A 13,592-nucleotide genomic window follows, 5' to 3' on the forward strand; every position below is an offset into this window, starting at 1 on the left:
TCGAATAAAGTTAATTTAAATTTAAATTTAAAATTATGAAATTTTAATTGCATACAAATAAAAGATTAATTATTACTGCGAATTAATTTACAATATCATTTAAATTCTGAGAGCATATGTAAATTAAATGCAAGTATCTAAAATCATGAAAAAATACTATATAATATTCCAAAAAACTAATCCCCAAAAACTTTTAAAAATTTTTAAGACTAAATAATTTGCATAAGTGAATAATTGTTGGGCACGCAGGAAACAGATCTTATCAAGGGAAAATTGCCTTCAAACCTCTTCTCCCCAATTACTCAATTCGTGTTTCGCCATACATATAGGCATGGGTATAGTGACGAAACACGAATTGAGTTTAAATGAAGAGTTAGGTTTGGAGTTAGGGTTGGAGGCTTCCCTTTGATAAGATCTGTCTGCTGCCTGCCCAACAATTATTCACTTATGCAAATTATTTATTTAAAATTTTTTTTTTTTTTAATTTTGGGGATTAATTTTTTGGAATATTATCTATCCTTTCATGGTTTTAGATACTTGCACTTCATTTACATATGCTCTCAGAATTTAAATGTTATTTTAAATTAATTCGCAGAAATAATTAATCTTTTATTTGTATGCAATTAAAATTTCATAATTTTAAATTTTAATTTTAATTATCTTTAAATTAGCTTTATACGAATAGAGAATATTTGTTAAATTCAAATTTCATTCCTTGCAGAAATGGCGCAAAAGAATTATTTAAATTTAATTTAATTTACCCTTTATTTATTCTTATATATATATATATATAGAATACATACCTACCCCTTTGCCCGGCTTTTATTTTCGCAATCAATGATCATAGTTATATACCTCCAGTTATAGAAATGTTTAAAATAGAGAAAATATTCATATTTTGGCAATGTCAAATTCTAAACAAACAAACAAAAAAAAAAAAAAAAACAAAAAAAAAAAGGACAAATAACGAAATCTAACTTTTAATGCAGTCTCCCAATTCCTGTACTTGGGAAGGCTTTATATTCGTTATGAAAAAATGAAATTATAAGATGCGCTACTCCCGTACGCAAAAATTGACCGGGATATTTAATTTCAAAATTTGCGACTACTAGATATCATTTTCAACTTGCCTTGAGGGATCGGTTAGAATAATTGGAAGAAATAAGTCTAAACACAGTTTAGCAAAAAATGTGTAGAATTTAATAGGCCATACAAGGAAGTCATATGGTGTCCACAACATATTATTAATAAGGTTTCCCATTCTTACTTAAAAAAGAAGATGCCTTTCTGTTTTGAAAGGAATCAACGTAATTCCTTAAAAAAATTTTATATAACACTGAAGCAGTGTATGATATGCAAGTACCTTTAAAAGTATATATTATTTACATAAGAGCTGTGATTGCCTAGTTATTCGTAAAAATAAAATTTTTCAATCTTTCTTGGTGCACTAATAATTTTTACGAAATCTCCCGCAGAGGTAGTAGACGAGGTTGCGCATATCACAATCGTGAAGAATCCCGTCCTCTAAAGGACTTCTAAATCACTAAATAATAATTAAAAACAGCAAATATACTTTATTAATTAAGACAAGCAGATTTCTAAAAATTCATGAGAGATGGTTCCCTAATTTCATAAATATGCCACTGACACAATTGCGAAAGATTGTTTTTGTGGTTTATTAAATATTATATTAAATTATTATATTAAATTTATTAAATATGCTAGACTTAAAAAAATGCATATTATGAATGATTAAATTTTTGTAGTATATAGTATAAATAAAGCATTTATTAATACGTAAACACACAGAAAAGCGAGAACAAAGTATGCATTTTTTTCTAATGTTGCCGAAAACTCAAATATAAACTACTAATTTAAAAACAAAAACCTCAAAATTTATTATTATAAAATTTAGATTGCTATTAAAATATTTCCGCGATCCTCCTCAAGGCGAGATACGAAACTTCTCTCTTTATCAGTTATTTGTTTGACTTTTCTTTGTGTTATTTCATCGCAAAGCATGCTGTCAAAAAAAAAAAAAAAAAAAAAGAATTAATAGATAAAATTTTCTAGCTCCTTATCTTCTAAACAGAATATCCCCAGACAGACACTTCAAAAATCAAGGAAAAACATTTTTCTTCTCCTTCTATAATTAAACTTTTAATCACATTAATTGCTTTTCGTAATGATACGTTGCATAACATTTTACAGTGTAAATTTCCTGCTGAGTGAAAAATTAAACTCAGATAAAAGGATATTTGCAATATGAATTCGAATTAATTTTTTTTTTTTTTTTTCACGCGCCTTATCTAATAGATTTCGTAACAAATAAAGAAGCAAACGATGAACTGCGCGCGACAGCGGGGATCGCTTCGTGCCGACTGCCAACCCAATCAGTTCGCCAAAAAGAAAAATCTGTAGCGCTGCGATCTGCTTGTAGCAGACACTCAGGCGTCTTTTAATATCTATTTGTGTCTATGAGGAAAAGTTACTGCGTTGTGCTGTGGGTCTTCTATCAGAACGTTCTATATTGACTACGAATTAATAATATAAACTTGTGGCATTCTAAAACTGAATTACCGCATTGCTGAATGGTTTAACTTATCAGTGATTCATCGAGAAAAAGACTGACTGGTTAAAGAGCTACTTCTATTTTCTCCAGTATACTTGCTTTATCTAGTAGTACTGCCGGAAACTCAACGTAACCTGGCCTGCTGCTGTTTGTATTTCGGATATAGTTTGAGTATTTAGGTATAGGTGATTACATTTCTAAGCTGACATACATCTTTATATGCCAGTTTTTCCAAAATTGCTGGAATTTGAAAAGGGTGTTAGTTCGCTATGTTTGCAAAAAGTAGCATGGATACGTTTCTCTTACGGCGCAGGCTCGGCATTTTTATTGCGCATGTGTGTGAGGACTTGGCAGAGTCTACCAAAACAAAAGTGCACGGTTGTTTCTCTCTCAGACTTTCAGCTGCTTTGTGTACAGCGACGAGCAAGATGAGTGCGAAAACTGTAACACTGGGTAATATGAATCCAAATATTAAACGCATGGAGTATGCAGTACGAGGTCCTTTGGTTATTCGAGCAGCTGAAATTGAAAAAGAGCTAGAAAAGGTATGGACTAACATAAAGCATATGACCCTGAAATACATTCATAAATTATGTTGTTTAAAATTACAAATAAATATAAATTATGCATAAGCATATGCAATGTTCTTTCAATATACTTTTAAAAGTGTCAGGTGGTTAATTTTTTCACCGCTCTTAAATCCTTATAAGTAATTTTGTTTCATGCCACCTGTTCATGGCATCAATTCCTGAGCCTTGTTTAAAATATTTTTTTTTAATATTATGAATACTTAATTAATATAGTTATAACGGTTAATATATTCTTCCAAAATTTTGCTAGTAGGAGGGAAAAATTTTAGACTGGAAAATTATCATAGACTGGAAAAAACTTAACTTTAATTGTCCTTATTTACTCAAATTTTTCTTCTTTAAAATGTAATGAAGTATAATTTATTTTGAAACGGTTTATTTTTCTTAGATTTTGCATTTTGCCATAATTAAACATCTAACCGAATATTGTAAATCAAGTTTTTAACAGAAATGATATATAACTTAAAGAAGTTTCTGGTTTTTTTTTTTTTTTTTTTTTAATTCTTGTTAGTACTTTTGACATAATAATATTTGTATGAATTTATTATCTAATTTTCGGTGGTACTTAATTGATCTCCTGTTAAAGAATTTTTTTATTTTTATAATTATGAACCATTCTGGTATGTAGTATATGTTGTTTTTCCCTTCACACTTCTCAATACTGACTGTTATAGCACTTGAAATAAACAATTTGCGTATTTGTCAAATCGGAACTATCCTTGAAAGAAGGAAGGAGTAAATTAATTTAGAAATACGAGGATTTTTGTATTATATTCCTATATAGCGGACAAGTTAAGTATAGTAGTATGTTAAGTATACTAAAAACTGTGAATAAAGTTAAAAGAGGCCTTTCTTTTAAAATGAAAGCATTTCTGATTATGCATTTAAAAATTAGTAAAAGAAAATTGTTTATTTAAAATTTTTCTTCTCCACTAATTAATGCATGTGTATTTTTACAAATCTAAAAATAAAAACTTAAACTTGGCAAATAAAAAGAAATTTCATACAACTGATTTAATTTTTTTCGACAGGGTGTAAAGAAACCTTTTACTGATGTTATCAGAGCTAACATTGGAGACTGTCATGCAATGGGTCAGAAGCCTTTGACCTTTCTAAGACAGGTAATAAATTTTACATAAAATTCAGATAGTTTTCATAAATTTCAGTATTGTCTTCAGATGGATATTTACATGTATATTTTTTTTTCTTAAATTGATATTAGGTGTTAGCCTTGTGTGTTTATCCTGCTATGATGCAAGATGAACAATTTCCAGATGATGTGAAAAAAAGAGCCCAAGAAATTTTAAAAGGCTGTGGAGGGGAAAGTGTTGGTTTGTATTGTTTTACACTCTTGAATTGGTATATCTATTGGAAACACATTTAAACTTATGCTGAATTTTAATATGTTGTGTGTTAATTACGATCAGATTAAGATTTAAGTTACTTTTGGATGATTTGTGTGTTATAAGAGAATATACTGTATTTGCTTGCAAAATACCTTTTTTGTTATAGTTTTGTTTTAAAATTTGGTAGTCTTGTAGAGAAGTATTTTGATGAATGAAACTGCAGATTCAAATAGTAAAGAAATACTATTCAAATATTAATAAAATAAACCATGCAAATAATTATTGTGTACATCAGCTGCAGCATAACTTCAATAATTGGAGTAATAATGTCTAGCTGAGCGATCTCTTTAAATTTAGACCTGCATGCACAATATTGGTCACTGGTATGAAAACAAATAGGTAACATTGTATCACTAACTTTTTCTGGTTTTTTTTTTTTTTTTTCTTTTTCTTTTTCCAGTACCATAGTAAAATATTGCATTTTATTAGGTAGCTTGCCTTTCATTGCTGTAACATGCTATCATTAACCCTCTGAGCAGCATGACTGGCTTTATCCAGTCATAGGATTTTTTGTTGCTTGATGCATATTAGCTTATGACTTAAGATATTTTTCTTGTGTACTTTCTTTAATAATGTAAATGTAATCTTAATGAATGCAAGTTTATAAAAATAGAGACTAAAATAAGTAATTATATAAATTTAGCTAATAAATGCTGCATGAATACAGGTCTTCATGACAAATCCAAAATACAGACCTGTGCCATTCAGAGAGTTAAATATTCAGTCATATTCTTTCCCTAAAATGTAAAGAGGATTATTTTCAGATGAATACAATATTCACATCTCTTCTGCTATCAATAGAAAGTATTCTAGATTTAACTTTTTGTGTTACATAATGCATTTATCTGTGACTTATTTCCATTTAACTATACTAATATCATATTTATTCAATAATGTTTAAATGTCATATCTTGTATGTTAGATTTTCAAATGATGAGAACATTTGGAATCTTGTTTTATAAAGGTGTTAAGGTATAAAGATTCTGAAGTTGTGGTCCCAACCATTACAAGTTAACAGTTTTCATCTGTCAGCCCTGTATATGATTCTTAAGTAATTATTGACATTCTCTTATCTTTTGATAAAGAACTAGCTCTTCAGTAGATTACTAGCCATTGTGGCTTGCTTGGAAATAAAAATTTAGATAACCTTGTAAAGGAAGCATCTCTTTTGAGCCTTCTTTACACACCTGTTTAGTTAAGAAATATATAGAAGCTACTTCACAAAATATCTGTATAAATAAAAAGCAAGCTGTTATATACAAGGAGACACCTGTTAGTTAAGTCATGGGAGGGTATGTTGGGTACTTGTGTTTGAGTTTCCTGAAGCTATTGGAGTCTCTTTTTCCCATCTACTTATTATGATTATTTGCAAGCTCATTTGTATCTCGTGTATCTCTATGAATCATTAGATTGTATTTTATGCTGTAAAAATGTCATCTGTTTGGCAAGCATCCTTGTGCCTGCTCAACCTTAAGCTATTATCAGACCTGAAAACTATTCCTGCGTGCACATTGAGAGAAACATTTTGGGGAATCTTTGTTCTCAGGATATCTGATTGGTTGCTTATGTGAAAATCAATTCTTTAGAAAAAACCTACATCAAACAAAGCTCAAGTGAAGTATTTCCATCTCAGGTACAAAATGTCCTCTGGATATTGGATTCATCTTGCAAATGTTTAATAAATGAACTGTGTACAATTTAACCCTGTAAGTAGCACTGCCTTTTTTAACCTGTTCACGAAGACTTCTCTTTAAACTGTTTCTGTAAAGTAAATTTTCATAATCACTTACTTTAGTATTCATTAAGATGATATTTATATTAAAGAAAGTAAAATACTTTAAATTATAATGTATTATGTACTGACAAAAATTGTCTTGATCAAACAAGGGCAAAGGGTTAATAAATGCCCACAGGGCAGTGCCTTACCAAGGGGGTGAACCACTTTAGGCCTCTGATAAGAGAGGGGCTTCAAAAGAACCGTAAGTATTTAACTATATGTACCTATATGCAGGGAGATAAGAAAGCAACTTTATATCTTGGGAAGAGGATTAAGTATAAATGTGCCATTTGGTGTAAAAATTGTGTAAAACGTTTGCAGCCTGTTCAGTCATTGTACATTATTGAAACAAAGAACTTCTGGAGTTAATTTTTGAAGACTTCTCTCCCTAGACTCTAGGGAGATAAATCTCCACAATCACCTGTTTACTTCTGCCAATAATTTCGATGTCATCAGTGTACTCTAGTAACTATATAGATCTTTGAAATATGGTGACTGTAGTTATAATTTAATTCTTTACAAGGGCAATATTAAAAATATGCATGCAAGGGCATCACTTGTCTCAACGCCCTCTCGGTAAGAATGCCTCTGATAGCTGAGATATGATTTTAGCTCCGCAATGTGCTCTCTTTAATGTCATTTTAGATAGATCAATCAATTTTCTAGGAAATCTGAATTCCAGCGTAACTTCAAACAGCTTTTCACAGTATATGCTATAATAAACAGCTTTAAAATCTGTAAAAAGATGGAAAATATTATGTTTAGTTGTTTTTTTTTTTTCCAAAATTTGTCTAACAGAATGAATTTGATTAATAGTAGATTTTCCAGCTTGAAATCCACAGTGGTAACCAATAACTGTAGATGTATATGGCAAGAAATATAATATAATAAGAATATAAAGAAATAAATAAACTAACATATTTTTAAATAAAAGGTACCTCTTGTAATGTCACAAAAATCGTAATTTTTAATATCATTTTTTGATGTTTCATTTTTCAAGTTTTTTAAATCGCTCTACATAAAATAATGGACAAAGGAAATTTAAAGTAGTGTATATTACTAAAGAATATTCTGCATTAGCTATAGGCAAGATAAAAAAATTCTTAGTTCATGGTCCTTTTTATTACTAAAGAATATTCTGCATTAGCTATAGACAAGATAAAAAAATTCTCAGTTCGTGGTCCTTTAAAAAAAAAAAAAAAAAATTTTTTTTAAATTATTTGTATTTTGTTTCTTGTGTTAAATGGTCACTTGAATTAATAAAAATAGCTTCCGAATGGTATTTAAGATTCAACGAACAAAATATTATTAAAATATGTACAGTATACTTGATTATCTGAATGTGCATTATCAGTTCTTCCTATTACAGAAATTGGAGATTTATCTAATAGAGAAGTTGGTTGGTGCAATAACTGTTGCCACTTGCCAAAAAATTAAAAATGTAAAAATTCTGGATACTTGGGCAAATTTCGTAACAATTTCAGTACTGAATTTTTCTCATTTATACTTGCAAAAAGTCCATCATATATAAAGCATTATGTTGTATTTATTTTAATATCTCTTTTTATTCATAAAGGGAGTCAGATTTTGCTAAAGTTACCAGCTTCACTAAAAGAGTTCCTGGTGGTATTTTTGCACTTTATAAGCTATAAATACGTATAATTTTTCATGTCGTCCTTCTAAGGAGAATAGTTCATATCCATTATGGAAAACCACACAACTCCCTTGCAGACAGCTCACTCGCCAGGATTTGAACTGGAGTTGATCTGTTTTCAGCAATTTTATCATGAGCTACTGATTGATCTTAAAAATTGTTTTAATATATGTAAAAATTAGAATGGTTTGCAACATTGAAACTTAATGCTTTATGGTACATAAGTTGATATGTATCGCATATCCATGGATAATCAGTCAGCTAGTTTCTGATTATAGGTATAATAGCATGTGGCTTAGCAACACTTCCTATTTTGAAAACAATTGAAATTTAATTTTCCTGTTTGGATGAAAATAGTAAGACCTACTACTTCCAAGTACTAATAAAGAGCTGAAATGCAGAAATGAAAGCTTAAATTTACAGTGTATTCACATGTCTTATAATTTACAGGCACATATTTTTATTCAGATAAATTGCTTCCATTTTCTTTGTATTTTTCTTATAAATTTTAATTAATGCTTTTTATATTATATGCAAATTTCATCTTCATTTCTTTTAATACTTGTGATGTCAAACACAGTGGTGTAGCTAGAGTGTATGATCTGTCCTGGATGACACGTTTTTGGAGGTGGCATTTTCATGTGAAATAATAGTTGATAGAGTTAGTCCTGTGAATTATTCAGGCAGATGAAGAAGAATAAGATTTTGAGTTGCCATATGGATTTTATTTAAGAAGAAAAATTAATTTTTTTGTTAATCAGATATACAAAGAAATCACCATGAGATTTCAATAGCTATGCACTCTAATACCATTTTTATTTCTTCAAAACTTGAAAATTGTGAATATCAACTAAATTATGATCTCCGTGACATTAAACCTTGAGGGGTTGTGAAATTAAGTAATTCTTTCTTCCCAGATATGCACAATATCTGTCAGTTGTAAATTTGTGATGTGAGCTGCATTTGTTTGTGCCCACTGCAGTGTGTAACTGGAATAGGAGCTGAGTTTGTTGGTTTATTTAATTTAATTATGGGAAATTACTCAAGAGCTATCTACCTAAAGGGGGAGTGAAGAACTTTCTAAGCGAAAGTGGCTCATTTACATGTTACACTTGGGGAAAACCACGACAATGTCATGCAGCCAACCTGTTCGCCGAGTGGACTGACCAGTGCTCAGTGATGTTATTGTTCAGCTGCTGGTGGGCATTTGAGCTCATTATGGACCATCAAAAGGCTAATAAGGAAAAATTCCATAGTAAGAGAGAAGTGTTTCAAAATTTTATTTCTATGATTATTGCTAAAGAAAATTAATCAAGAATGTGAAAAGGCAGTCCTATTGACATTTTGCAATTTATATTAATATATGAAAGTTTCAAATAATGTAATACTGCTTGTAAACTTTTCTCACAATCTTAAAAATGTTTTTAGTTTTTAAATAAAAAATCATTTTATAACTACAAATGTTTAATTTTGTATTTTTGAATAGATCTGTACTATCAGTATAAAGCAAATAGAGGAATCAAGTAGACCTCTTTGTAATAGGTGGTTTTACAAAGAAATGATGATAATAATAATACAATTTTAAAATGATGGAATTAAATTTTTTTCCTCAGAAATAAAAGTAGATTTTAAATTTATTTTCCTCTATGTGATTTTTACATTCCTTAGAGTTATTTTCTTATATCAATAGGAATGATAAACTCAAAGACTGCCCAAGCAGGCAAACTCTGTCCCAGGCATTCTAACTATACCATTGATCAGATATGACATAATACAGATACATATAATATTTTATTGTGAGGATGATGAAAATATCATCTTCAATCTCTGATTTATCATTTAAATTGAAGAAATTTACAGAATAGAATATACCTTTAAGATAATCTACATTTCCAAAAGAATTGGTTTTCTATGGAGACGACTATTTAAAAGAGATAATTACACAAGAAGTTTAACTATAATATGATTGAGCTATATATATATATATATATATATTAAGCACTCCTACCTCTTTTTCTTTATGTGGTAAAAATTTTATGTCCAATGCTTATTAGATTAAAATTCCTATACAAGAGAAGAATAAAAATATTACCAATGTAAATATTACCAATGTAACACTTGCTCTCTAGGGAGGAGGGGGGAAGATAAAAAGGTAGTTTTGATTATTAATAACGGTTATCATAGAGCTTAAATCAGCATCTTTAAATATTTCAACTGAAATTTACTAAATCTATAAAAGGTAATGAACAAACAGAAAGTATTAATTCATTGCAGAGCTTAACATTGCACACGTGAATGGTAATATTTTCTTTAAAACTATCACTACTAAATGAATGGGTAAAAGTATAGTTTAGGGTACCTCTTGGCGAAACTTGGTGATTTTTGGCGGTGCATGGATAGCGATTTGTGCAATTCTTTGACTCGTTATTTTGGCTTGCGAAGCAGTGATTTTTGTGCCAAAAATCGCCGCTACAGAAAGCCAAAATAACAAGACAAACAATTGCACAAACTCTGTATCCATGTACACATTGACTTATTTTCACTTTAAAAAAAAAATCCCCGAATTGCACAAAAATGTCATTGCGCACTCCTTTGATTTTATCCATGTACGCGTCGACCTATTTTCACTTAAAAAAAATCCCCAAATTGCACAAAAATTGCATTGTGCACTCTTTTAACTTTATCCATGTACACGTCGACCTATTTTCACTTAAAAAAAATCCCAGAATAGCACATGCTCACTTCCTTTAATGTGTCCACGTACACATCAATATATTTTCACTTTAAAAAGTCAAAGGAGCACCAAATTCTACGATATAGGCAAACAAAAAACACATAATCTCAATAAAATAAATTTTAAACCAAACAATAAAATAACATAAAAAAAAGGAAAACATGTTATACATATAAGCACTACCAAAAGCAAATATTCACTTACCATGATTTTTGAGTTCGCTTCGTACACCCAGAGCCACGTAGAAATCAAAATATCAATCTTACTCAAATGACTTTTTTCAAACCAGGTACTCTTTCTGATCGAACGCTTCACATAATGACCATCTGAACCTTTCTTCCTACAAATCCATCTAAACTGTTTTTTACGTTCGACTAGACGCATGTCCTTCCTACATACAGGACACTTATAATGGCTACTAAGTAAACCTTCATTTATACACCAGTCAATTAAAGCTCTTTTCCCCTTTCGCTCCGAAACGTACAGAAACTTCAAATTAATCTTACTACATTATAAGAATAAAACCAACACACACCACAAAAACGCTCACAAAACATCTCATGATTCAAAATTTCCCAGAAGCATACACCCGATTATGTCACAATAGGGTTTCCATAACATTCAACTACTCAGGCTACCACAACAACTTGACGATAATACAAGGGGTACCTTAATTGTAGTCTACTCTACCCAATGAATGTATTTTCTTTTTTCTTTGAATAAAACCTGTAGACCCTCTACAGAAGCCTCTCTTTTTTTTTTTTTTTTTTTACTCTATATTCCAGATGATGTTCAGCTCAAGGTTTCACATTTAAATCCTAATAGGCTGTTGCTATGGTTAAATCAGTCATTAGCTTCAGCTCTCTTTGGCCAAAAATTCCATTTCGACATCGGCGAGAATTCTGCCATCCCGTAATTCTGACGTCAGAAATCCAGTGCAATGGTCATTGCCATCTGTTGACAATACATAGAATTTTCTTTTATCAAAATTAACTCTTAAATACATCATTAAATTTGGCTACATTTGGAGCAACTTGTTTGTATAGCTTTATACAGATTTATAGGGTGATTTTGAATATCTCAGGTCAAGGCTTAATTCATAGAATTGGAAGTGGCAGAGCCATAGAAGCTGAAACAAAATTACAAATAATTAATTGTTAAAGCTAAATGGATTATGAAGAGATAAATAAATATCAGAGCTTATCATATTTGCAGTTCCATCTGAAATTACAACTTCATTAAAAAAAACTCGGAAGTACTAGAGCTGGACTCCATCCGAATTCAAGCCCTGTCTCAGATTCAATCTGAAACTTTTCCTTACTTCATGAGGTTCATAAAAAATGAAATTCTGAGACTTTATTCACATTTGACAAGTGAATTTTAAAGAACCGTTTTCTTGAAGGAAACAGCATATATTGCTTTAAAAGTTTCTAAATGTTAATGGTGCCTTTACGTCAATCAAGTCTAATCAAGTTATTTTTAATGTTAAGTAATAACATTAAGAGTAGTATACTTTACATAGTGTATATTATTTTAAATGTGGATAATTCTAAGCAATGTTATTTAAATGTCAGTTTGAGTGTGTATTAATGTAGCATTGTAATTTTAGGTTCTTACAGTGATAGTACAGGTGTAGAAATAATTAAGAAGCATGTTGCCAACTACATAGAAAGACGTGATGGTATTCCATCCAATTATTTGGACATTATATTAAGTACTGGTGCTAGTGAAGCTGTAAAGGCAAGTTGTTGTTATTATTGGTGTTCATTTTTTAGTTTGTCTATGTGGTTCTAACATTTTAATTTTGTTTTTTAGAGCGTGCTGAGTCTGCTAAATTATTCTACTAATGGAAAGCCTCCCGGAATCATGGTTCCTATACCGCAATATCCATTATACTCTGCTACTATTGCTGAATATGGAATGAATCTTGTAAGTTTTATATTGTTTATTCTGCATGCATTTAGTCAAGCGGATGGAATATTTTTTTCATCGAGAGGTCATATTTATGAATGTACTAGAAATCAGCATGCTAATTATTGCATTTTTCACAAAAAATTGTTATGTTTATAGTTTAATCACAGTCTGGTTTCGTATAAGATATTCAAAAAGTATTGAATACCTTTACGTGGCTTAAAAAAGATATTAAAACCAAGTATGAACCTGTAAAGCACAGCAGTTGTCAGCATTTATAACAGCTGCATAATGCATATATAATTGTGCTCCCATAGTTGTGGATAAATATGCTCCAAGGTTTACTATTGATACGTTAGACCACAGATAATAGTGAACACTATATTAAACGTGATACTTGTTTAACATACATAAATACAGACATGTTAATAAGTGATGTACAGGGTGGTCTTCAAACTTTGTCGACTCGCTGAACCCTTAGAACCATAAGTTTTTTTAGGAACCCGACACTACCTTCAGAAAAAATATCTTAAAATAATATTTAAAGTAGATCAATATGTTATAGGTACTTTTTAAAGACAGTTACAGGAAGGCATTGTATTTTTTTTATCAAAACAACATTAATGTCATTAACCCATTAATAGCATTAACTTACTCTAGAGGTGTCATCTACCTTTGCATTATATTTAATGAGTGGTGTGTGCATTCCTTTTTTTATATAAAACTATCAAAGGGCATCTGTATTGAAATGATCTGCAGTCACATTTCATGTTCTGCATTTTGTTTCTATAATTTGCTTTTGTTGCTACATACTTTGAGAAAGATTTCACTTAAATAATGTTCAGTTTGACACTATAACATTGTTGCGTGCGTACGAGTTCGTTTTGAAATGAATGCACAAGTCCGATTAAAAATGAACAAAAATTTATTATTATCATAAATGCTTAA

At 30.1% G+C, this 13,592-nt stretch overlaps 1 protein-coding gene across 1 annotated transcript in view; it reads left to right on the forward strand.

The window, feature by feature from the left end:
• Positions 1 to 2,409: 2,409 nt before the first annotated feature.
• The window catches only part of LOC118202567 (alanine aminotransferase 1-like), a 68,470-nt gene continuing 57,287 nt past the window's right edge, over positions 2,410 to 13,592 (forward strand). Inside the window, exons 1-5 of the mRNA XM_085826553.1 lie at positions 2,410 to 3,117; positions 4,194 to 4,283; positions 4,385 to 4,493; positions 12,343 to 12,473; positions 12,549 to 12,662. Of these exons, the coding sequence (XP_085682679.1) occupies positions 2,842 to 3,117; positions 4,194 to 4,283; positions 4,385 to 4,493; positions 12,343 to 12,473; positions 12,549 to 12,662 (720 nt within the window). The 5' untranslated portion in view covers positions 2,410 to 2,841. The remainder of the gene's footprint in view (positions 3,118 to 4,193; positions 4,284 to 4,384; positions 4,494 to 12,342; positions 12,474 to 12,548; positions 12,663 to 13,592) is intronic.

This window comes from Stegodyphus dumicola, chromosome 1 (assembly GCF_044657685.1).
Source record: "Stegodyphus dumicola isolate Sdum_Otavi_A_Nest chromosome 1, ASM4465768v1".
NCBI lineage: Eukaryota > Metazoa > Arthropoda > Arachnida > Araneae > Eresidae > Stegodyphus > Stegodyphus dumicola.